The following is a 26107-nucleotide window of genomic DNA, read 5'->3' on the forward strand; positions in this document are numbered from 1 at the left end:
AAGCAACTGGGTTTCACCACAAGAAATGCAAAGATGAATGGGAACAAATGACAAAGAAGTAGGTGGCTTCCTAACGGTCTTGGTAAAGATCTTGACTTTATTTTGTATCTTGGTTTCACCATATACTTCAAATTCTCCTACTGTTAAATGGAGATTATAATGTAACTTTCTCACAGGGCTGTTAGGACTAAAGGCTAACAAAATGGGATAACATACATAAAGAACTTACAAGAGTGCCAGGCACATATTGAGGCCCAAATGTTTCCTAATATTATGCTGAAGGTGGCAGAAAAGGCTTTAAGCAGTGGAGTGACACTGTCACATTTTCATTTTGGAAAGCAAGGATGGACTGTCACAATAGTCTAGGAACGAGAAAAAGCCTGTCCTGTGCTAAAACAGTGATAGTGAGGATGGAGGGAATTCAGCTATTTAAAAAGTAGAAGAGATGAGCTCTGATGCTCATTTGAATGTGGAAGGTACAGGAAAGAATCCTAGATTAGCTCTCAAGGTGAGTTTTATTCCTGATCTTCATCCTTCCCTCCCATTCTTCAATAATAAAAAAGCCAACACAACACATTTCCTTTTGAAGTTTTATTAAAGTTTAATGGAACAATCAATACTTTTTATTTTTTTTTGTAAATCTCAGTACAAAAATACAGTTGATGATTTGACAAAAATGGCTCTGTCTAGGGCTTGAAGGTTTGATTTTCTCCAACAGTAACAGGGAAAGCATGCTTCCAGCTGGGGCTGAGTCCAAGCACACAGCCATTCCTGTACACGCATGCGTGCAAACACAGAAGCCCAAGCAGAAGAAGAGGAAGGAAATTGTAGGGATTCAGAAAGAAGCCCAAGATTATTCCCAAGAAAAAAGAGACAGGCTGGTCTCCTTGATGGGGATAGAATTACTGTTTTACATTTAGGATTTGTTGTTTTGAAATTTAAATGACAAGCGATTTCTGCAATTTTAATATTGTAGAAGATGCTCCTTGTCTCTTTTCACTGCCAAGGTGAGTAAAGTGAGAGGAAATGGAGAAAGATTCACATACTTAAGTATGAGGAATAAACCTCCAAATGGCTCAAGTTTTATGTCAAAAGGTGTCATTCTTTACATTCAATGACAAATAGACATTTATGTGAGACCGGGCAGGAAAAGGAAGTCAGGCACACTCTGCTGGATCCACAAACATGGAGACCAGCTTCTGCTAGCAGAACTCTTCCACAGTGAGAAAGCTCCTTTCCATCTAGGGAGGAGCAAAGTTTCTTGGCTGATTTAATTGTTCTGAGCGATTCCTTAATATTCCCTCCCTGCTTTCCATCCAGAACACTAACTTTGATGAAAGAAGAGATACATTCACGTTACAACTCATCTTCAAGATGTTTCTCTCTGTAGGCATCACCCGTCAGCCTTTCCTGAGCTTCCTTCATCCCCTGAACAACTGTGAAATAAAGGTTGGGGGCAGGGGGTAGTATGAAGCAGATCTTTAATATTTGACTTTTGACAACCAATACAGATTTTTTTTTTTTTTTAGGAGAATTATAAGAGGAGCATAGGACCTGGACTCAAGATCCAGTTCTGGATTTTAGCCCTGGAAAATCATTTTACCTCTTTTGTTTCCTCATCTATAAAATGAGGTAATGTGACTTACTTCACATAAGATTACTATAACATTAAATAAAATGGATAACAAAAGTGCTTTATAAACCTAAAAAAGTAAGTAGTCCTAAAAGAAGTCCTAAAAAATGTAAGTAGTTATTTTGGCTTAACCTCCAGGATCTGAGCTGAACCCCTATCATAGACTGTACAAGTTCACTTGTCACTAGGGAAATAGAAAATACCTTCCTACCATCCCCATTATATTCTTTGGATGAATGCTGAATTTATTTAATTTCTTATAGAGGTTACAGGTTACACTGATATCTGAGTGTGCATGCGTGCTGAGAGGGAAGATAATTTTCACTGAAGTGGTCATTTCTAGTGTGAACTATACGTGGAAGAAGCCAAATTCTCAGGTAAGAGAAACCTGGAAGGAAGGCTTTTAGGTAGATGGGAGATGGAACCTGTCTCAGGGCATCCCTCTTGCGGATTTAGACTTCAAGGAGGGCAGCTGTTTTGGTACAGACTCCCTGTACAATGGCAGGTCAGGAGTTAAGTTGAGCCAGAATCTGTGAAACTCAAAAAGCAAGCCTATGTCATAAGAGGCACGTAGGTAGTATAGTTTATTTTTCCTTTGTGTTTTACCTAAGCTTTTAGTAAAAACAGGTTTGTATGTTCCAGTTTCATGTCAGCTGAGTCATGGGGGATTCAAGCAAAAGTCTTGTGTCCACATTTGGACTAATGTGTTAAAGGATAATGCCAGCATGGAGATGGTAGTGGTAATATGGATGAAATTCTAAAGGGAAGGTGAATCTCAAGGGTCAAGAGTTGGGGACCTAAAGTCCACCGCCCTTCTCCATGTAGAAAATTTCCCTCTAAAACCAACCTCCAGTAATGTGCATTTAGGTAAGGCAGATGGGCAGGAGAGGATGACCTCTCCAGATCTCTTTCCTCTCCCTGAGAAATAAGAATCTCAAGGACTCAAAACTTAAAGTTATCAACAACCTGGCAGCATGGCAATGGGAGATACACAGTAACTTAGCAAACGATCCCCTTTATAGATGACAGGGGGAACTTCAGAAGGAAAGCAGTGACAGTACATGGAATGAATTCCAACCTTTGCCTCTAAATTGTGCTCAAGGATTAGAGAACAAAAAAGCATGAATAACTTATGATTTCAACATTCCTTCACCTGTTTGTGCTATGCTGTTCTCTCTGCCTGGCACATGCCTTTCACATTCTGCTAGCTAGTCTCATTCTTCAGGACTCAATCCAGTCATCATCTCCTCCAGCAAGCCTTTCAGGACTCTCCACGTTGCCTCCTCCAGCTGCACACCCCCCCCCCTCTTTTTTTTTCTATAGCTTGAAATGTCCTCCTCATATCTGTCCATAGAGATAAATTCTTATTCTTCTAGGTCCAGTTAAAGTTTACTATCAATGAAATCTTTTTGGCTTTTATCAGCTAATAGTTAGCATGCCCCTCCTTTGAATTCTTACAAGAAGAACAGCATTAGTCCAGTAGAAAAAGAAAAACTAAGTTCTAGACTGAAATCCTCGCTCTGTGACATATTAACTGTGAGACTATGGGCAAGTGACTTTTTAAAATTATTATTTATTATTATTTATGCCTACAGCACCTGGTCTTCCTAGGGGGTCTCCCATCCAAGTACTAATGAGGCCTGACCCTGCTTAGCTTCCGAGATCAGACATCAGGCTTGTTCAGGGTGGCATGGCCGTAGACCATAGACCGTGGCTCCACTGGGGTGTGAACCCAGGACCTTCTGCGTGTAAAGCAGATGTGCTAATCGCTACACTATGGAACCACATCCGCAAGTGACTATTTCTATGAGCCTTAGTTCTTCAGTTTCCTGTGGGTCAGTAAGCTCCCAAACGGATCATAAGTAGCTAGGGAAGGAGCTCAGTTTTATCTTTCTCTTATATTCTACACAGGATATAGCCAAAAGCTAGTCATGCAGATGCTCAGCTAACATGCTGAATTGAGCTTCTCATTACAGACCTTGCATGTGGTTCATCCTAGCTAAATCTAGCAGCAACCCTCCCTTCTCTCTCTACATAATCATACCTTGCTCAGCACTGATGTAGAAATACTTGTAGCTGGGGTTTCCATTCTCATTGATAATTTCAGGACGTACCTTGCCACTGGGATCTATTGTAGACAAAATGGCACAGGGGTTGCAATAATTACAAGAGAGGTATTTCAAATACTATATGGTATACTAGGCCTTCTGGAAAATGAGACTTGCCTATCTTGGCAGCCCATTATCTCACCATCCTACTCCCTTGTGTTTTATGTTGCAATCAGACTGAACTCTGCAGTCTCTAAACACAATCTACCATGCCTTGGCATATGCCCTCTTCTTTAGTCATGAAATATCTTTTATAAAATTGTTTATAGGAAGACATTTGTCTGGTTATAGTATTCCATTGTCTCAGCTGCCCCATGGTTTCAAGGGTGGGAATTGTGGCTAATCTCTTTCCCTATAGTGTTTCGCACAGTGCTTGACTTATGGATGATACACAAATAATTGAATGAGCAAATGAATGATCAATACTTTGGCATTGCTCACAAAAGCAGTTAGAAAAGCTTTCCTCGGACTTAAAGTTCTGGCATTCAGAATTCTCCCACTCTCTTGAAACCGGTTGTTTGTTTTTGTTTTTCAGCTATCCCAGTATAGTCTCACTAGGTGAAGTCAGTGTCTTGATTCATTTCTCTCTCCTTCTACAACATGAATCCCCAGATTAAGATCTTTTGCCTTACCCAGGAAAAGGATTCGTGGAATATAACCCCCATCAGGGCTAAAATCTTCATCCTTGGGCTCCTCTTCATCCTATAAAGTGTAAACCTTAAGTCAGATCATGTCTCCTCTCTCCTCAAAACCTTTTGGTGGCTTCCCTTCTCACTCAGGGTAAAACCCTAAGTCCCTGCAGTGGCCTAAGAGGCCATACATGATCTGCTACCTGGGCCCTTCTCTAAATTCACGTCTTACCCTTTCTTTAGACTATTTCAACCACCTGCTTGCTGTTGCTGTCATTAAAAAACCAGGCATGCTCCTAACTCAGGCTTTTGCACTTGTTTTTACCCTCTCCACGTACTTCCTCCATTATCCGCATGGCTTACTCCCTTTTCTGCTTCAAATCTTTGCTCACATGCCACCTTTTCTAAACATCTTTGCAACTATCCACTCCACCCTTCATTTTTAGCCATAGCACTTACCACTGTCCGATATATTTTATTTTATTTATTCGTCTGTCTCTCCATATTCAAGTCCCCATATATAATTTCAATGGGGGCAGAAAATTTAATCTATTTTATTCTTTGTTCATTTCCAATACCCAATACCTGACTTGCACATAGTATTTCTTGAATGCATGAATATTAGAGACTGATGTTTTAGCTACAACTGTGGCACTGTAGTAGTCCTCCCAAGAGATATGACCCCACAATTAGCTTTCTTTTTAAGAAATCTCCTAACTTAGGGAATGCTCACTGAAAACAGTTTCCTTTGAGAGGAGATTCTAACTTACCATATAAAGTGGTAAGGAGTTCACATGCATAGGAAGAAATAGTAATTTTGTCATTTATGGTATAATCTCCTTTTCAGATGTTAAATTGGGTCATTTCTTCATTTAATGTAACTTTGCCTTGAGTAAGGTGTATCAGCATTCAGCTATCCACTAGCTATATAAGCAATCCCTTAGCTGCCTCAACTTTAACTGTTGATGTGTTCAGAAAATTTCCAGTACTATGTTTTAAGTAAACATTATTTTATAGACTTTTATGACTAAAAGTATCATCATAGAGCATCCAAGTATCCCACATTTGAAGAGCGTAGCCTAAAAGGCAGCACAGATAGGCCCTAGTACCTATTCTTATCACTTATTAGGCTCTATGATCTTGACTAAATCACCTACCCTTTCAGGACTAAGAAGTTCTGTAAAATGGGGAAGAGTACCAATGACTTAAAAATCCCTTCTAAGATCTGATATTCTGACTTGAGATTCCAAAACCTCTGGTCTACGCGAAGTACATAAAGGATATCTAATGACGAAACAGGAAGGTTGTACATATAAGCCCAACACAGAGTATGTTTTCAACTGAATAACATTTTGCAGGGAGTTGTGGGCTGCAAGCGTGACTATACTTTAGTTCAGCTATACAAAGACATAGAAACAAGTCATGATCATAGACTAAGAATGAAGGGAACTTAAAATTTAGTCATCTTATCCAATCCCTCCTATCCTATTTCCTCCTCCAAGTGGAGGCTAGATGGCTTTCAAACATATCTGATGTAAGCCTTAGTAATAAATAAAGGTCAAGAGAAAAATAAATTTATACAAGCAGCCAGCTCTGTTGAATAAGATTTTATACCATTAATGATGGTAATTCTAAAAGAGTAAAGACTTAAACTCATAGCAGAAAAAATAAATTCTGGAAGTCTTACCTCAAGATTTACCATAACAAAATTATGGGAAAGCTCTGAAATTTCTGTAGATTCTGCAAATTTGGGCTTTAAAGCTAGGGGTAAAAAGATTTTGGAAGAAAACATGTTATATCCAAACCCTAACTTGCTGAGTTGATTCACAGAACACCCCCCCTTCTTTTAATTCCCCCACTTTCTCCCTGACTAACCAGGCTTGGTGAACCCAGGGGGCCTGGTGCACCCGGGATATGAGCCATGGCTCCACTGGAGCTCAAACCCAGGACCTTCTGTGTATTGCATAAAGCAGATGTGCTAACCATTACTCTATGGAACCATCCCCCCTCTTTCTTTTTAATCTTTAGAACCAGAAATCAGGACACCTGAATTCTAATCCAACTTCTGACACTTACTTGCAAAGCTACGTGACTCTTAGTAACTGATTTCATTTTTCTGAAGCTTTTACCTCATTTATAAAATATGGATAATGGTATACGAAAGAAAAAATTATTACTATTTGCTTTCTACACATTTCAATAATTTCTACTGAAGTAATAGAGAGTAGGGTAACAATACTCTACCACTAATGTGTATATATATTATTACACTAATTATTTACACTAAGTTCATACTCAAAGTAGTGTAGTATACCAAACAAAAGAAAAAAATCTGACTGTGAAGTGGCAGCGTGGTATAGCAGGAAGAATATATGCTACGAAGTAAGATAACCTCGGGCTCTAATTCAGCTTCCTCTAACATTTTCTATCCACGTGACTATTGTAGCACTTAATCCCATATTCTACTTATTTTAACTGCTTCACCCTCCAATCCCTTGCAAATGTAACTGCAAATTTCTTGGAGCCAGAGAATCTATGTCATATATTTCTTTGGTATTCCTTAAAGCAATCAGCAGTGCTGGGCTAAAGTCACTGCTCATATTTTTTTACGTTAATATTTGAGAACACATCTGAGGTTTTATCATTTGCACTTACCTTTGCAAGCTCCACACCAGGACTTATGGATAATCACCATCAGGGGCAATCCACTTAAAAACAAAACAAAGCAATTACAAACTAATAATTCCACTTGAAATCTATCCCAATGAAATGACAAACTTATGAAGACAAAGATTAATGTACAAAGACAGTCATGTAGTATGATTTCAACTGGGAAAATTTTAAGACAACCTATTCAATAACAGTAGATTATTATAATAAAATTATTAGTAAGTTCTGACATTCCGGTAAACTGCAAATTTGGGCTTTAAAGCTGGGAAGAAATTGTAGAAGAAAACATCAAATTATAGTATTTCTAAATGTTATGGTTAGATAACCATTAAAAATATTAATAAAAAATTTCATTGCTATAATGTTAAGAACATAAAATTATTATCTATATTTTGCTTTTAATTATGGAATTATGTACAGAGAAGAGACCAAAGGAAATGTACCAAAACATAATAGCAGTTATCTCTGGATAATGGGATTGTGGATTTTTCTATACTTTTTCTGTATGTCCAAGTTTTCTACGATTATATGTAATTTTTATAATCAGAGAGGAAAAAGCAACTTCTTTTTTAAAATAATGAGCAACACAATCCACCTGAACCAGTCTTAGCCACATGCAGCTCTCAAGGCTCAAATGCCAACTTGTAGGAAGGCCCTAGGTAAGCAGCCATCATCCCACCCCTGTATCAACATATCAACATACCCTTATAACACTGCATTTACTACACTGAACTGTATCCATTATTTACTCATCTCACCCCACTGGACTTGGAGCTTCCTAAAGGAAGGAACTCTTAGCTGTGTTTATATTCTCTACAACTGGCACATAAAATAATATTGATAGCAAAGACTTACATAGCAATTACTATGTACCAGCCACTATTCTAAATATAATTAATTTAATACGTGTCAAATGAATTACTCAGCTATCTCATCACAGGCCTACAAATTGGGGATGGATTTCTGCCTCTAATATTTGTAAAAGCTTACAAACCAAATAAGCAAGGCAAGCTTAGGTGAGAAGTGGGATTTAGGTAACTACAATAATAGCATAAGAGCTAAACACTTATACAACATTGTGCTATGTGCTTTCATATGCATTATCTCATTTAAATCCTCACAACAATCCTAAGGTAGATATTACTAATGGTCTCATAAAAGAAATGAGAAAACTGAAACTCTCAAGTGATAAAATATTTGGCCACATAAAATCTAGGTTCTGCCACTTAATTCATAAGTCTGACTCCAAAACAAATATTCTGACTAGTATGGTCTACTTCAATTTAGAACGGCAATCCAGAATTTATGGGTTTATACCCAACTAAATCAACAATCAACTTAAAATTAGAGAATGAAGGCTGGAAAAAGATTTAAGAGATTTCCTAATCCAAACCTCCATTTCGCACAGGAATCCTCTCACATATCAGAAAAAAAAGTGGTCTAGATTGCCTGATGAACAAGAAATACATCAACAACCAAGGCAGCCCATCCTTTTAACAGCTCCTTGAACTTACAAAGCAGTTTAGAATGTCTTGCTTCCTCCTTTCTCCAAGCAAACTTCTATTCTGCCTTCTAGGGCAGAGGTCAGCAAATTACAAGACAGACCAAATCCAGCCCACTGCCTACTTCTGTAGGGCTGTGAAATACAAATTTTTTTACATTTTTAAATGGTTGAAAACAAATCTAAAGACTGGTGCCTTGTGATTGTTAAAATGAAATATTAACTCACATTTCAGTGTACATAGTTTTAATAAAACATATTCGCTCTCGTTTTTATAGTCACTGTCTATGGCTGCTTTTGTGCTAAAAATGGCAAAGCTGATAAGCTGCAAGAGACTCTATGGTCAACAAAGCCTAAAATATTTACTATATGGCCTTTTGCTGACCCGTTCTAGAGTGACTTACATATTAAGCCCTCTGTGAAGCCTACACAAAACCACCTTCTCTCAAAAGCTACTCCTTTCCTCCTCTGGACTCCCAAAGCATTCTGTGATCTTCCTCTGATCACCAGACCCTTACACCTTGTAATCATGTTTACTTGTCTGTATTTTTCACCAAACTATTAACTTCTCAAGGTCAAAGACTATACCTAATTCATCTTTGAAAACCATGAGCACTGGTAAGGTAAGTACCTACCATTTGTTTAATGAAATCAATGAAAGACAAGCTTAAAATGACATTTGCCTTGAAATATGAAATGAAGCATACTGTAGAAGTTATAATCACTCTAGGTTAGACCAAAACATCTAGTCTCCCACTAAGCACTACTGAAGTACCATTTCAGTCAAAGGCAAAATAGTAATACATATGGTATCTAAAATGTTACATTAATTACATAAAGAACGCTAAGTTACATTAAGTAAAAGAAATTCCAGCCAACTTTCTTCTTCTAAAAGATTTTATTAGACTATATGATCTAGTGGTTATGTCTTCCACTTCCACTAGAATCAAAGCTTCCTAAGGACAGAAACCAGTGGATTTATCTGTGATCCCAGGCCCCAGGATAGAGAATAGCAAAAAATTTAGCTCCAATATTCAAAACAAACTATTTGTGGTATGAAAGAAGGGCCAATGCAAATGCAGAAGTGTGCCATCTTCAGTTTCTGTTCACAATTGTTTTAAAACAATTCATCCATCCAGTCTGCTCTCCAACAATTCAGATGTGGGAAATCAATGGTGTGTGATATTCCAAGTAGAACCCAATCTAGGTAAGCGCTGTCCACCTGACCTCTGTCTTCTGGAGAAATCTGCCAAGATCCTACAGCTAGTTTATTCTCTCTAGTCTCAATTTATGCTGTAAACTCATGGCCTGGCACAGGAGCATTCAGGAAAGTGTAAGTAAATCAGTCAAAATAGCTCTAGTACCACACTTCATTATATTCTGCAGACATTCAAGATTATTATTTCCAGAGAAATACAGTCCAAGGGAGGTTAGATAAGGAACCATGGCTTTCCTCCTTACTCTCAAGTTAGTGTAGACTCTGGCTCAGATACTGCAGAAACATGTTGGCCAGCTGAGGAAGGTTCTCATTGTTGGGATGCATTTTGGTGTAGGAAATAAACTGGCGTCGGAGGCGACTCAGTTCGGCCATGGTCAATGCCCGGGTAAACCGAAGGTGCTCCGTGGTGCCGGGAAGCTTAAGCAAGTCTCCAGGGACTGCACTCTTTTGCGCTTCCATTAGTCCCGCCAATACCTGGCTAGTGACCTGATCCAACTGGTGCAGAAAGCTACCAGAGGCAAGGGGCTGGGACTGTGTAGACTGGTGGGGTGGAGGAGCCCGGTTCTCAAATAGGGCAGCACGGATCTCTGCCAGAGGCAATGGCTCCTCTAAGCCTACCAAGGTGAAGAGCGGCCGGTCCCAGCGGTTCCGAGAGTCAGGAGCCTCGAACCGGAGCGTTAGGGCCTCCAGAAGTTCGGTCGGGTAAAAGGCACTGAACACATGTTTTGCAGATTTCTCGAATTCCGGAGGCACGAGAGCTCGAAGATCTGGAGCCCTGGTTTCCTCCTGCTCCAGTTCCTTAGGTACGTCTGCCCCGGCGCTCCCATTTAATACAGAGTCCACTGTTTGCGCTTCCCTGAGGACACGGGTGCCGGCTGCCAGAGGTCTCCCTTCTTCCTCAATGAGCAGCTGCCGACTGACACTGACGTTCCGGCTCCAGTTATCCTCCGCGTCCGCCACCCGAGGTCCCCGGCTCAGACCGCCTGGCCGTACGCAGTAGACCAGGCAGAGAGGGGTGCGTGCCGCCCGCGCCAGGCAGTAGAGCTCGTAGCGGAAGCCCTTTATATAGTTAAGTGAGTCGAGGATAACCACATCGTGACGACTCAGGCGCCGCTCCACCGCGGCTCGCAAGGCCCCACGCAACGCCTTCTCACGGGCGGAATCGCCGTACACTGTCGCGTCCTCCGCGCCCAGCACGGCCGCGTCATTTACCACATACACGGCGCGACCCTCAGCCGCCAACACCCCGCGAAGCTCTTCCGCGCGTCGACTCTTGCCGCTGTACGGCAACCCACAAAACACCACGAGAGGCATCTTTCCAGGGCGCTGCCATGTGCAATCGCGAGCATCAACTTCCGGGTTGTCGGCGTCTGACGCAAAGCGGAAAGCAAACGGCACTTCCGGTTTCCCTCGACTCTTAAAGGACCTCTTGTTGCTATGGAAACAAGAGTTCTATGCCAACTAGACTCAGGTCCTGCTCTCTCAAAAAGGAGATGGAGACCAGAATGACATCAGTTATTTATGTCAGATGTTACAGGCCTCAGGAGAATGTGCTCTCTCTGCAGCCAAAGACTTTTGCCCATTTATTTATAATGAGGTCTTAATAAGCATTAAATATCGCAAAAACAATCACCACTATATTTAGTATATAGAAGACAATTCGCAAATGCTAGTTCCCCTTCATTCCGCACACCCAGTGACTCTCAGTATTTGTTGATTCAATAACTATCTCAATCATTCAAAATCTCCATGTTTGGGGATTCAGAGATGACAATAAAAATGTTCTCCCAAAGGCGATCAAGGTCTTAATGGGAAGAGATAGGCCCTTACAAGCAGAATAACATACTACAATGGAGAGATGTAGGTTAAGTACAGAGGAGAAAAACAAACTGCTCAGAAAAATCTCCCAGGAGATTTTATCTAGGAATAGTCGTTTGATTTAGAGCTTGAAAAACTAATAGAAATTTTTCTTCAGGGTAAGGTTACCAGATAATACACAAGATGCCTAGTTAAATTTGAATTTCAGATAAACAACAAAAAATGTTGGGTTTTTTAAATATAAGTATGTCTCAAATATTGCATGGGGCATATTTAAAATTGTTTACCTGAAATTCAAATTTAACTGGGCATCCATTATTTTTATTTGCTAGATCTGGCAACCCTACTCCTGCAGGTGTGAGACTCAGCCATGAAGCCGCAGGGTCTGTTCTAGCATAAGCAAGCAATATAGCTTGGTAGGTGTAGAAGTGTGAGTTTCTGTGCAAGTGTGTGCATGTATAAAGTAGGTGCATATATATTGGGTTTTTGTATCTCTCCAGTACAGTATAGTAGAGAACATTCAAGTCTCGGCTCTGCCACTTCCAAGCTGTGTAAACTATTGTCAAATTATTTAACCATTCTGTATGTCAATTTCTTCTCCTGTAAAAAAATAATTTCAGCCTGTGAAATAAGTTATTTCTTCACAGGCTGAACCAACCTCGTAGGCTGTGAGGATTAAATACATTAATGCATATAAAGCACTGAGCTTAATGTTTAGCCTTCTCTCCCCTGGTCTGCCTTTTCCTCCTCCTTTGTATGAGTTGTCTGTGCATAGACTAAATCTACTTTGAATTTGAGAATATTAACTTGAGACTGTTAGGGTGTAAGGTTTACTAGTTGAGTACAGGTTCTGAAGCCAGAATGCCTACATCTGAATCTTGGCTTCACAACTTACTGGCTGTGTGATCTTGAACAACTTACTTAACAGCTCTGTGCCTTAGTTTTCTCATGTCTAAAATGAAGATAACGATGATACCCACATCAAAGGAGTTATTGTGAAAATTAAATAAGTTAATTCACTGTCTTGTGCATAGTAAGCACTTAATATATGTTAGATAGTATTACTGTTGTTGTTACCAGGCAACTACCCAGTTCTTGCTCTACATTGGCATAACCTTCACTTGAAATTAATGCTAAGTTGACGTCTGGAAAGTGTTTTACCACCATAAATAACCTAAAACCATATCTTGTACCTGGCGGCTGCTTCTCTCTTTCCATCTTCTAGTGTCCTCCAATGAATGTGATCTCCAAAACCTGGAAGGAAAGAGCCTTATAAACATTCATACGGGAACAAAGGGCAAAGACCCAAGAAAGAAGTGTGGCATGTTCGACGATATAAAAGGCTTTCCTCTGCCAAAAGCATGGTGTTCAAGTCCCAGCTCTATCACTTTCTGGGTGTGTGGGACCATGGACAGTCCCATACCTCAAGCCTCACTTTTCAGACCTGTAAAATGGAGATAATATTGCCTATTCATAGTTTTTAATGAGATTCGATTAATACTAGGTGTAAAATGATTTGTAAATTAACAGAGTATGCAAATAATTCTGTAAGAATAAATGAGTAAACATTAAGCAAGGCAAAACAAATCATTACTAGTCGGAGACAATACAGCAATACAGCTTTAGAGTCAGAAAAACATGGATGTGTGACTCCACTTCCTATTAAATTCACACAAAATGTGGAAATTTTATGAATGAAGTAAGCTCTCCAAGTCCCAATTTCTTCATCTATAAATCAAGATAATAACAACTATCTTTCCCACATTTCAGCCAGTGACATTTTAAAAGCACATCTCTGCTGGTAAACTTTCAGAGGCTTACCAATGCCCTAAAGAGAAAGGTCAAATTCTCGTAGCATGACTTACAAAGTCTTTCAGAATATGGCATCTGCCCACCTCTCCAGGCTCACTTTCTGCACTTTTCCTAAAATCCTACACACAAAGTTACTTTCCTTTTCTTAAATGCAGCATGCACTTTCTCCCCTACAGCCTTCATAGTCACTGCTTCTTCTGCCTTTCCTTCCACCCTCACCTCCAATTCATTCTTCAAGTAAAAACCTAGAGGGCATTTCTTCTGGTAAAAACTCCCTGAATCCCAAAGCACCCTATTCTTGCCTCACAACAGCACTTCTCAGGCTGTATTGTAAATGTTGATGTGTCTGTCTCCCACACTCTAAAGGGAATTCCCTAAGGGCTGGGACCATACCTGTCTTATTCCCTCCTGTTTCCCTAGCATTTAGCACATGGCCATAGTAAGTGCTTCATAAAATGTTTATTGAGAGTAAATGAAACTTATTTAGGCCATATCACATGAATGACTTAATTTTCTATCTGGAAAATATTAGTGATCATAATAATGCTAGCTATTAATTATTGATCACTTTATATGTGCCTGGCACACCATGTGTTATCATTTAAATTTGGCAAGTTTATAATAATCTTTTATTTAACCTTTCTATACTTCCATTTTCTTATTAAAATATGTATAATAATAGCTATGTCTCATAAGGTTGTTCCTGAATATTAAATATTTATATATAACTTGTTACAGTGCTTAGCATATTATAAATGATCAGTAAATAGCAGCTTTTGTTATTCTTTACAGTTGAGACTTCTGAGGCTCATAGAAGTTACATAACCTATACCAGGTCACATAGCCGGTAAATTGCCAAGCTGGGATTTAAACTTCAATTTTATGACTTTTCAGTTATTATACTGTCTTCCAGGCTTTTCTTTCCTGGAAATAAATTCAAATAAGTGCAGAGCAAGAACTGAGAAATAAACAGCTCATTCAGATTAGCACATGGAGGCAGAATCCAAATTAACCATCATCCCTTTTAATTCCCAATAGCCAGGACTGCTGGCCAAGAGAAAATGTATCACTTACCTAGGGCCCAAAGTCTAATTCTAAAGAATGTATGATTAAGTGAGGGTGAAATTGGGGGGGATGCTCAGGAGAATTGGAAAGTGCCTAATGTGATCATCATTATTCTACCTGTCAATACTTAAACTCAGGCAACTGACTTCTCCTTTGGCAGGATGCCCAATTAGACAGTCTAGAGGGATATCCACCTAGAAAACAATAAAATCCTAAATAAAGCAGACTTTCAAAATGTACTTCCTGGGCTCACAGTAATAACACAAAAACAAAGTAAGCTAAAACCAGATGAGGTAGACAGGGGAAAAAAAATTAAAATAATTTCTTCAATTAAAAATAACTAAATAAAATAAAATAAAATAAAATAAAATAAAATAAAATAAAACCAGATGATAATCAGTGACCAACAAGTAAAAGGTAAGGCTGACCTGAAAAGCAAATGTCCATTATGATGTGGCAAAATGAAGGAGATAAACCTGAGATAAAATGGACTTTCAAAATGTTAACCCATTGTCAAAAGAGACTAAGTGATTCCACTGTCGAAAGAGACTTGAGCAATTCCAGATCAATAGTAACCCCTGGTTTCCAGAAAAATCAAATGCCAAATCTTTGTAGAGAAAAGCATTCACCACTTTAGGCTTCCAGGATAGCCAATGATCAACAACCATTACGAGCTCACAATCATAGATACCTAAACATGTAAAAGAACAAATTACTACAAGTAATACTCAGCAGAAGCAACAAATAGATTTAGACCCGAGATCTTCAAAGATTAGAATTATCAGCCACAAAATACAAAAATAACTACGAATGAACATTTAAAGAAATAACACATGGGATCACAAAAATGGGCAAGCAACAACACATAAACAGGCAAATCTATAAAAGCACAAAACAGAAATTTTAGAAATTAAAAACATAGTTGTTGACATATAAGATCAATGGATATTTATGGATAAAAAGAAATGAGTTATTCAGCCACAAAAGACGAGAAAACTTAACTGCATATTGCTAAGTGAAAGATGCCAATATGAAAAGGCTACATAATGCATAATTTCAACTATGACACATTCTGGACAAGGCAAAACTATGGAAATAGTAAAAGGATCAATGGTTGCCAGAGGTTCATGGGGAGGGAGAGGTGAATAGGTAGGGCAAAGAACTATTCTATGTGATTCCGTAATGGCCAATATATATTGCTTGTTATGGGCTAAATTGTGTTTCCCCCATCAAATTCAGTACGTTGAAGTCTCAACCCGCTGCACCTCAGAATGTGACTGTATTTGGAGACAGGGTCTTTAAAGGGGTAATTAAGTTCAAATGAGGTCATTAGGGTGGGACTTAATCCAGTATGTTTTAGAAAAACAGATTAGAACACACACATATAGAGGGAAGACCATGTGAAGATATAGAAAGAAGATACCCATCTACAAGAAGAAACCAACTCTGCCAAACACTTGATCTTGCTTGAACATCTAGCCTCCAAAATTGTGAGAAAATAAATTTGTTGTTTAACCAAGTTTGTGGCATTTGTTATGGCAGCCCTAGCAAACTAATACATATGTTATTATACATTTATCAAAACCCATAGAATGAATGTACAGCACAAAGAGTGAACCCTAATGTAAACCATGGACTTTAGTTAAAAATAATGTATCAACACTAGTTCATCAATTGTAACAAATGATGCAAGATGTTAATAGAGGAAACTGGAGTGGAGGGGAGGTGGAGAGGTGAGGGCTTACATGGGAACTTCATATTTTCCAATCAATTTTTCTATAGACCTTAAACTGCTTGGAAAAAAAAACTATTAATTAAAAAATAATTCAGTGGATAGGTTAAAACAGGAAATTAGAGACAGGTGTAGAGATAGATCAGAAGTTATCCAGAATGCAGCACAGAGAGATAAGTAGATAGAAAATATGAAGAGGCCAAGAGATATAGGATAGATAAGAAAGACCAGTATATATAAAATTGGTGTCTCAGAATGAAAAGATGAAGGGAAACAATATGTTTGAAGAGATTATATTACTGGGGTGGGATACTAGGTGACTGGGGAACAACAGTGGGAGGAAAAACATATCTTTTAATGGATTTATTTAATACATTACCTACTTAAAAATAAATTTGAATTTTTTAAAAAGAAAAAAGATAATGGCTAAGAATTTTCAAGAACTGAGATAAACCATAAATCTGCATATATAAGCAGTATGATATGTAATACCTGGGGCAATTACAAAAACAAAATACACACACACTTAAATTGTAGTGAAACTGTACAACAACAAAAATATTAAGATCTTAAAAGTTATTTCAAAGAGAAATGATGTATTTCCTACAAAAGGTCAATATTTTTATAGGAACGAACTAGAAATCAGAAGACAGAGGAATATCATCTTCAAAATGCTGAAAAAAAAATCTCTAAACTGAGACTTATGTGCCTAGCAAAACTATCTTTTAAGAATAAGGACAAAATAGCTTCTGCTCAGCAAAAGAAATCATCAACAAGGTAAAGAGACAACCATCTGAATGGGAAAATATATTTGCAAGCAACACCTCTGATAAGGGCCTAATATCCAAAATATGAAAAGAACTCATATGACTCAATAACAACAAAAAAACAAACAATACAATCAAAAAATGGGCAGAGGACCTGAACAGAAACTTCTCCCTAGAGGACACACAAATGGCCAACAAATATATGAAAAGATGCTCAACATCGCTAATTATTAGAGAAATGCAAATCAAAACCACAATGAGATACCTTCTCGCACCTGTTAGAATAGCTATAATCAAGAGAACAAGTAATAACAAATGTTGGAGAGGATGTGGAGAAAAAGGAACCCTCATTCACTGCTGGTGGGACTGCAAATTGGTACAGCCACTATGGAAAACAGAATGGAGGTTCCTCAAACAACTAAGAATATGATCCAGCAATTTCTCTACTGGGTATTTACCCCAAAGACTTGAAAACCCATATTCAAAAAGAGATTTGCACACCGATGTTTATAGCAGCACTATTCACAGTGGCCAGGACATGGAAGCAACCTAAGTGTCCTACGATAGATGATTGGCTAAAGAAGCTGTGGTACATATATACAATGGAATATTACTCAGCCATAAGAAGAGATGAAATACTGCCATTTGCGACAACCTGGATGGACCTCGAGATAATCATGCTAAGCAAAATAAGCCAGACTGAAAAAGTAGAAAATCACATGATTATCACTTATATGTGGGATATAAACCTAAAAGCAACAAATGAACAGGTCAAACAGAGACTCAGGGACATGGACAATGGACTTGTGGTTACCAGAGGGTAGAGGGTGGAGAAGGAGGGAAGAAGTAGACAGGGTAAAGGGGGTCAAATATAGGGAAGTTGAGGGAGGGTGAAGTGGGTAAAGGGGATCAAATATATGGTAGCTGAAGGAAACTGAACTCTGGGTGGTAATCACACAATAGAATATATAGATGTCAAAGTATAATGCACACCCGAAAATTATACGATTGTATTAACCAATGTTACCCCAATAAACTTAAAAAAATTAAATTAAATTTAATTTAAAAATAAAAGAATAAGGGTAAAATACACATTATTAGATTGAGATATTTTCTTGTTATCAGGTATACATCACTCATTATTTCAATAAATAAATAAATATTTATTGAGCAATATTGTGTAGTGGTTATGAGCATGGACTCTAGACCTAGACTGCCTGGGCATGAATCTTAGTTCTGCAGCTTACTAGCTCTGTGACTTTGGCCAAGTTACTTAACTTCAAGTTTCCTCAGCTGTTAATGAGGATAACAATAGTAGCTACCTCATAGGGTTGCTATGAGGATTAAATAAATGAATACATTAAAGAGCTTAGGACTGGAGAATTCCTACAAGTATTTGCTATTAATATGCCAGGCACTACTCTATGTACTTTGAAAATACTGATCCTCATAATATCCTCAGAGGCATGTACTCTTATTCATCCCATTTTACAGATTATAATACTAAGGCATAAAGTTTAAGTAACTTTCCCAAGTTCAGATAGCTAGTGAGTTTCAGAGGTGGGTCCAGAATTCTTGTTTTTAAGCACTACACAATGCTGCCCTTCAAAGTAGAAGGAGGTAAAAACAAAGAGGCAAGGGAAGGAGCAAACGATTCAGGGCCTGGTAGGCCACTGTAACGACTCTGGCTTTTATTATAATATGTGATTTGTTTTAACAGGATTGCTCTGGCTTCTGTACAGAAAACAGACTACAGGGGTTGTTATGGGTTGAACTGTCTCCTTCCAAGAAAGAAGTATTGGAGTCCTGACTCTCAATATCTCAGACTGTGACCTTACTTAGTAATAGGGTCTTTACAGAGGTAATTGAGTGAAAATAACGTCATCAGGATGGGCTCAAACTCAACATGACTGGTCTCTATATAAAAAGGGGAAATGTGGGAATAGATATGTGCACAGGAAAAACACAGCCATCGACAAGGAGAGAGGTTTGGCATAGATCCTTCTCTTAGCCTTCAAAAGGAACCAATTCTTTCAATACCTTGATTTCGGACTTCTAGCCTTTGGAACTTGAGACTATAAATTTCTCTTGTTTAAGCCACGCAGTTTGTGGTACTTTGCAGCCCTAGCAAACTAATACAGGAGAGAAAAGCAAAAGCAAAAGAGACTAGTAAAGTGGTAATTGCAATAATCCAGGCAAACAACGAAGGTGGTTTGGACCAGCTTTTGAATTCTGGATATATTTTGAAGGCAAAATCAAAAGGATTTTGCTACAGATATAAGGTGAGAGAGGTTAAGGACAACTCTAAGTTTTCTGGCCTGGGCAACTGGAAGAATGATGTTGCCATTAACAGAGAACAGGTAGAGTGAGTTTTGGAAAGAAACATTAAGAGTATGGATTTGAATATGTTCATTTTGAGATGCTTACTGGGCATCCAATAGAGATGTTAAATAAGCAACTGAATATCTAAGCCTGGAATTCAAAGGACAGTTATCAGCATATGGATATTACTTAAAGGCTAAGACTTAATAAGATCACTGAGAGAGTGAGTACCAATAGAGAGGGAGTCCAAGAGCCCTGTAACATTCCGCGGTAAGGGTTGATAAAGAATCAGCCAAGGCCATGAGAAGGAACTGCCAGTGAGATCAGCAGAAAACCAGCAGTGCATGGAGTCCTAGAATCCAAGTGTTCCAAGATGCTTCAAGAAGGAAGGAGGATCAACTGACTCCAATATTTCTGTGAAATCAGAAATAACCACTGGAATTAGCAAATGGAGAACAATGCTGACCATAACAAGACCAGTTTCAACAGAGGAGTAAGGATGAAAGCATGATTAGAGCAAGATCAAGATAGCCCATGAGAAGAATTAGAGAACTAGTACATACAACTCTTTCAAAGAATTTTGCTATACAAGGGGCCATTGTTAGGGAGAGCTGAGAATTGAGGAAGAGTTTTAATTTAATATGGAGGAAAGTAGAGGATGTTGAAAGCTGACAGAAATGATATAATAATGATAGAAAATCTGATGATACTGGACAAGAAAGGAGTAAAAAATATCTTGAGTAGACAAAATAAAATGGAATTTAGCACTCAAGTGAAGGGATTAGCCTTTTCTAGGAGCATAGGTAGTTTATCCAGGACAGAAAAGGAAGAATATGTGGATACTGGTGCTATAAGGTGGGTAAGCATATAGTGACAATTTTTGAAAGGCCTCTTCTGATTCTTTGTCTTCTGTTAAATAAGAAGCATGGTCACCAGCTGAAAACAAAGATTGTGTTATAAGTACAGGAGGTTTGAAGAAGTAAGAGGAAATATGAAATGGTCCCCTAAGAGAGAAGAACCAGAGAAATTAAAAGGATAAAGGGCACATTTCAGGAAGGGATTCCAGAATGAAGCTTAGATACAAGGAACAGTGAGCAAATTAACTGGTCAACATGTAGATAAACCTAAATACTATCTGTATAAAAATCTTAATGCTCAATTTGAAGAGTTAAAAAAAAAAAAGACAACTAAAATAGTGGACAACAACTGCTATAAGTAAGGAGTAAGTGACTGAAGTTAAAATGTTCTAGGGCCCTCTTACCATTGAGAGGTTAAGATATTAATGTTAGATTTTGTTAGGTATTCAAGTAAAACTTTGAGAGTAACCACTAAAAGAACTAGGTGCCAACTTCCAAACCAATAAAGGAGATAAAACAAAATAAGACAAGTAAATACTCAACCCTCAAAGGAAGGGCACAAAAAGAGAAAAAAACATAGGAAAAACAGTAGCAATGGAAACCGGATGAAATAAATAAGACCAGCTCTGTCGATAATCACCACAAACATAAGTGGACTAAACTTGCCAGTTAGAGTTAAGACAGAAATGGTCGGATTTTGGTTAACAACAACAACAACAAACTACATGTTTACAAGAGCACCTAAAACAGAAGGATTTATAAGTCAAAAATAAAATGATTGAAAAATATATACCAGGCAAATATCAGCCAAAAGAAAGTCAGGGAAGCTAGAGTAATATCAGATAAAATAAAATTTCTCCATCAACTGGGCTACTCAGAAGCCAGCTGACAAAACTTAGAGTCACAAGAGGTTATTACTGAGAGCCCCTCTGCAGGCAGTGCTGTTCAACAGAATTCTCTGCAATAATGGACATGTTCCATATCTGCACTGCTCAAAATGGTAACCACAAGCCATAGGTGGCTATTGAGTACTTGAAATATACTATAACTGAGGAGCTAAATTTTTAATTGTATTTAATTTTAATTAATTTAAAATTTAAGAGTGACATGTGGCTAGTGCTACATATTGGACAGCGCAAACCTAGAGATCAATTAGTCCAATCCTCTCATATTACAAAGGCCTACAAAAGGGCAGAGCCTACCCAAGGCTACAAAGGAAGCCACAACCAGAATTTAGGTCTCCTGATTTCTAATTAACATGCTTTTCTCATACCCAACACTTACCTAGCTGCCCTAAGAGTAAGTCATGAGTGTAAACTAAAGACATCAGAAAAGTATTATCCACTCTCCTCCCAGCTTACAAAAGAAAGGTCAAGTGTCAGAGCTAGCAGCCAAGCCTCTAAAACGGGAACACTGTACCTGAGAGGTAGAATAACATAGTAGTTAAAAAAATCTGTCTGCAGTCAGACTTTGAGGAAGAGTTTTAATTTAACACCTGGGTTGGAATCCTAGTTTAGCCACTTACTGTTTTCACAAATGCAAAATATAGCTAACAAAAATATCTATTCCATAGGGTTGTTGTGAATGTGAATAGGACAGACATGGTGTGGAAGGTAAACATTCCATGTGCCAGTGCCAAATTTTTATTCCAGAGACTTGACAATCATCCATTTCTGTTTCAGGCAGGAGAACACATGAATCGCCTCCACTGACAGCTTTCTCTTTTCTCCTTTAAAGTCTTCAAAGGAGTTTCTGCACTCAGAGGCAGGAGTGGTATACTTATTGGTTAAGAGCACTGGCTCTGGGATTTGTGGCCCAGTTAGCCCACTTACTAGCTGTGTGACTCCTGTGCCCTATTTTACATTATCTGTGAAATGGAGATGATAATATTATTCTCTATCTCAGGTTATTATGAGGATTAAACCAGCCAATATGTGAAAAATGCACAGAACAATGCCTGGAATATACAAAATGTACAGTAAAAGTTAGTCATTATACTTCTTCCCATAGGTAATATATTCCAAATTTTTAGCACATGGAGAATAACAAAATTATTTTAGAACTCTAATGTGTTAGAGCTGGAAGAACTCTTAGGAATAATTTCTAGTTTAATCTCTCACTTAATAAATGGGCTCCAGGGAAGATCACAGCTGGCTGCATGGTCTGACCAGGACTAAAATCCAGGCCTCCTGATTCCTATCCAGTGCTCACACCACACAACTGTACTCCTTAATGAAAATGGGAGAGTCATTCAGTCTCTCCTCTCTGCAAACCACAAGGCCGTTTTCTGGAAAAAGCCAAAGCTACTTACACATCTGGAAAGAAATCTTACTCATCAAGATTTTCAAGGACCACTGCTCTAGGTAGAACTTTTTTGGGAGGTGCAGTGGGTGGTCTATAATCTATTTCCCAAGAATCCATACCCACAAGATATAAAAAATGAAATTTTAAAATATTAATTCCTTTCAGGAACAATTATTCTTTGGGAGGACATAATAATAAACATTAACTAATACTTTCTAAATTCGTAACACAATATTAAGTACCTTTTTTTTTTTTTCATTTAATCATCACAGCACAGTCACCTGCCTCAAGTTGCCCTTATACGTGCTCCTAGTGACCTGGTTTCCCTGCTCACAGTACATATCACAGTGTCATGTAATTGTCTGCTTACTTGTCTTACAGTCTTCAGACTATAAGCTAAAAAATGGCAGGGATCACAATGATCATGTGTACCATTCTTCTTTCAACAAATAAGCATGAATAAGACAACAATGGTCCTGGCTTCCTGGGGCAGACTATACTTCTCAAAGATGGTTGCAATAATACCTCCCATTCCACAGGCTCTTCTTACAAAGTGACACAACATTCTTGCATTGGGAGCAGCAGGGCAGCAGTTAATGTCCTTTCTCCTTGAACATGCCCACACAGAGTTTGGAGGAAGTGGTGCTATGTGACTTGTAATGCTAGATGATAAAAATGCTATGCATTTCCACCATGTCTTTTTAGTGCACTCACTCTTGGAATCCAGCTCTTTTTGTGAGGAAGCCCGTACTAGCCCATGAAGACAGACCACATGGAGAAATAACCAGTTCAGCTGAAGCCCCAAACATCATGGAAGCAGTAATACAACTTTCCCACTGTGCCTTCTTTGAATTCCTGACCCACGGAACCATGCGCATTATAAAATAATTTTGTTTATGCCACCAACTTTTGGGGTGGTTTATTATGCAGCAACGGTAATAAGAATAACCACATAGAGCTTAATGTCTAACAAAGAATAAAGATACTGAATACATGACTCCAAGGGACTGCCTACACCTACACAGTAACTATAACAGAGTAAACTATTTGTTGATGTCTGAGGTAGTTACTATGCCCATTTTTGTAGATGAGGCACTAAGCTTTGAGAAGTTAAGCAACTTGCCCTAGGCCTCTTAGCTGGTTAGTGGCAGAATAACTTAAAACTCAGATCTAAACCCACTCTCCTAACACTATACTCTTCTGTCTTATTTGGTATTTACAATTATATGTTAAATATACAGTAATTTGTTTTTAATCTGTCAATATTTAAAAATTCTGGCCCAGTAAAATTCACCATGCAGTTTTATCACTGAGATGGAAACCCACATATCACCTCAGAGAAGCATTTCCTGACCTTCCTAGCTCAAGTAATGACAGCTTCCTTATCCTTTCCTGCCTTTCTGCTCCATCCCATTTTCATTTTCTTTCTAGCATTTATCCCTAGCTGACATTGTCTTATTAATTGTTCATGTATCTACTCTCTGTCTCTCTGACTTGAATAGAAACTCGTGAGGAACCTTGTCTCTCCTCTTCACCTCTATATCCCTAGTGCCCGGAATATGATAGGTGGTCAAAAATTATTTACTGAATGAAGGAGTGACTGTATTCAGGCACACTGAATGTCCGCCCAATCTCATCACCCGCCAATAAATATACAAATAGGGAGGATAAGAGAAAACAGAATTTAAAACAGCAGGATTGCAGCAGTCATTCCATACAGTAAGGTCAGTGCGTGTGTACATGCACACACATACACACACAAATGGAGGGGAAAGAAATCCACGCTACTACATAAACCCTGAGTTCGAATGAAGATGTAGGTAATGGGATGGTGGGGGGTGAGAGTCACATCTCCTATCCTCTATTCCTAACCACTGTCCACTCAGTCCTCAAAAAACAAACAAACAAACAAAAAAAACCAGTTTCTTCAGATACACTGACTGAACTACAGGAAGGAAAATTGTTGGTGACCCCCACTAACATCAGACCTACTCTCATCTAGACTTTCCTTACACACCAGTCACTCCTTCCTGAAGTGCAGGTGCTGCTCCCCCCAGGGCGAGGAGGAGGCAGTAACCTAGCCATTCAGGGAAGAGGTAAGGTGTGTGTGTGTGTGGGGGGGGTCCGATTCTGCAAATGCAGGTCTCCAAAGGCCCTATTTCTCTTAGCAGGAAAGGTGAATACTGTTCCTAAGGACCTACCAAATGCTAAGCAGTATGCTAGCCTCTTAAACATGTTTTTCCTAATTTAAGAGCCATTCTTTACCCAACCCTAGAATTTAGAGAAGCTTCAAGTACAACTTTCCTATCAAAACATTCCCTAGACCCGCTACTCCCTACCCCAAGAAATCTTCAGAGTCCAGGGGCAGTTGAAGAGGATAAAAAGAAATCTGGCGTGACCTAAGAGATAGAACGGAAGGGGGAACGTGTTAAAACAATAGGGTTATACTGGGCTAGGACCCAGGATGAGTAAAGATTAAGATAAGAATGCGGTCTGACCCTTTCCAAGCCCAGTATGTCCATCAGAAGAGGTGACCAGGAGCAGGAAACTGAAGCCCAACAAACAGGTGGCCCCGAGACGAGGCCGCGGCTCCATGGCGGTAAGTGCGCGGGGGCCACTGGGCTTAGCAGACGCAGGGCCGGAGTCCTAGCAGATAGTCCGCGCTGTTCTCCAAGTGCGGCTCAACCCTACACCTCGCGTTCCCAGATTTTTTTTTCTAGCCTTTAAGGAAGTGATGTTAGACGGATGTGGGTGGTGCCTCCGGGGGTCCGGTTTGGGACCGAGTGAGTTTAAAGGTGCAGATCACGTAGAAGGGTACTGGTGTTGTTCTTGAGCGCAAGTTGCTTCCTCTCACCCCAATTCTGGATGTTCAGTCGGAGGGTGGAGAGACAAGAAAGGTGGGCAAAGCTAGTGGGGGTTGGGGAGGAGACCTGAGAACCGTTGCTGGTTGCGTCCGCCAGCAGGCTAGCCCCGCCCCCCAAGAACCGCTGCACTTAATATCCACAATGCAAATTATTGATCCGTGAAGTCAGCAGCTCCAAACTGTAGGCGGGGTGCCCGTTGACCTCGGGTCCCACTTACTCTGCCGCAATTATAACTGACTAGACAAAAACAGATTTTATTCTTAGGTTCCTGCTCGGGTCTCGAAGAGACCTGGGCGAACCTGTTCTGCGATGCCTGGTCTCCCTGATTTGCAAGAATCCCTCTTTCTGCTGGACAAACGCTGGACCTTATTTTTCTTTGCAACGGCAATTCTTCCACTCAGTAATTATGCAATTATGCAACCAACTGATGCAAGCTCCAAGAAAACCAAATATGGTATCTCTTGTTGCAAAATTGACCTAGCTTCTTCAGGGAACCAGGACATAAGTCACTGCAGACATTTAAAGCGTAAAGCTTCTTCTGGTTAAATCTATTTTTGTTTTTAAGCTGTGAGTCCAGTGTTTCACCTCAATTTTTCCTCTCTGATGCATAACAGGTCAAAATTTTCCGTCTCTCCTCCTGCGTGGAAACTAATTGAGTCCACTCCGGTAGAGTCCAACAGCGCTTACTTAATGCCTGGTGAAAGACATCTGACAAAGTACAGGCCCAAACCAAAATACACACCTCCTTTATTAGTCTCCCTACAATATTATAGGCACGGACACAATGGGACACTCGGAAGACTGCA

The 26107-nt window shown here is 39.1% G+C and overlaps 1 protein-coding gene and 1 pseudogene across 2 annotated transcripts; both read right to left on the minus strand.

Moving 5' to 3' along the window:
* Positions 1–576: 576 nt before the first annotated feature.
* LOC120620981 (thioredoxin domain-containing protein 12) lies at positions 577–26046 on the minus strand. Of its 2 annotated transcripts, XM_039886166.1 has the most exons (7): positions 24936–25402; positions 12772–12832; positions 7026–7078; positions 6058–6131; positions 4374–4443; positions 3678–3761; positions 577–1436 (listed from the first exon to the last, which is right to left on the minus strand). In XM_039886166.1, the coding sequence occupies exons 1-7, from the start codon at positions 25030–25032 to the stop codon at positions 1357–1359; spliced, it is 519 nt and encodes a 172-aa protein (XP_039742100.1). In that variant the 5' UTR covers positions 25033–25402; the 3' UTR covers positions 577–1356. The 2 variants fall into 2 exon arrangements, with proteins under 2 accessions (XP_039742100.1, XP_039742091.1); XM_039886157.1 differs by lacking the exons at positions 577–1436; positions 3678–3761; positions 4374–4443; positions 6058–6131; positions 7026–7078 and adding an exon at positions 9421–11195 and having other exon boundaries at positions 24936–26046.
* On the minus strand, positions 3220–3335 carry LOC120581318 (uncharacterized; annotated as a pseudogene).
* Positions 26047–26107: the final 61 nt, after the last annotated feature.

The sequence above is a fragment of the Pteropus medius genome, unplaced genomic scaffold (genome assembly GCF_902729225.1).
Source record: "Pteropus medius unplaced genomic scaffold, Ma_sr-lr_union100, whole genome shotgun sequence".
Taxonomy (NCBI): Eukaryota; Metazoa; Chordata; class Mammalia; order Chiroptera; family Pteropodidae; genus Pteropus; species Pteropus medius.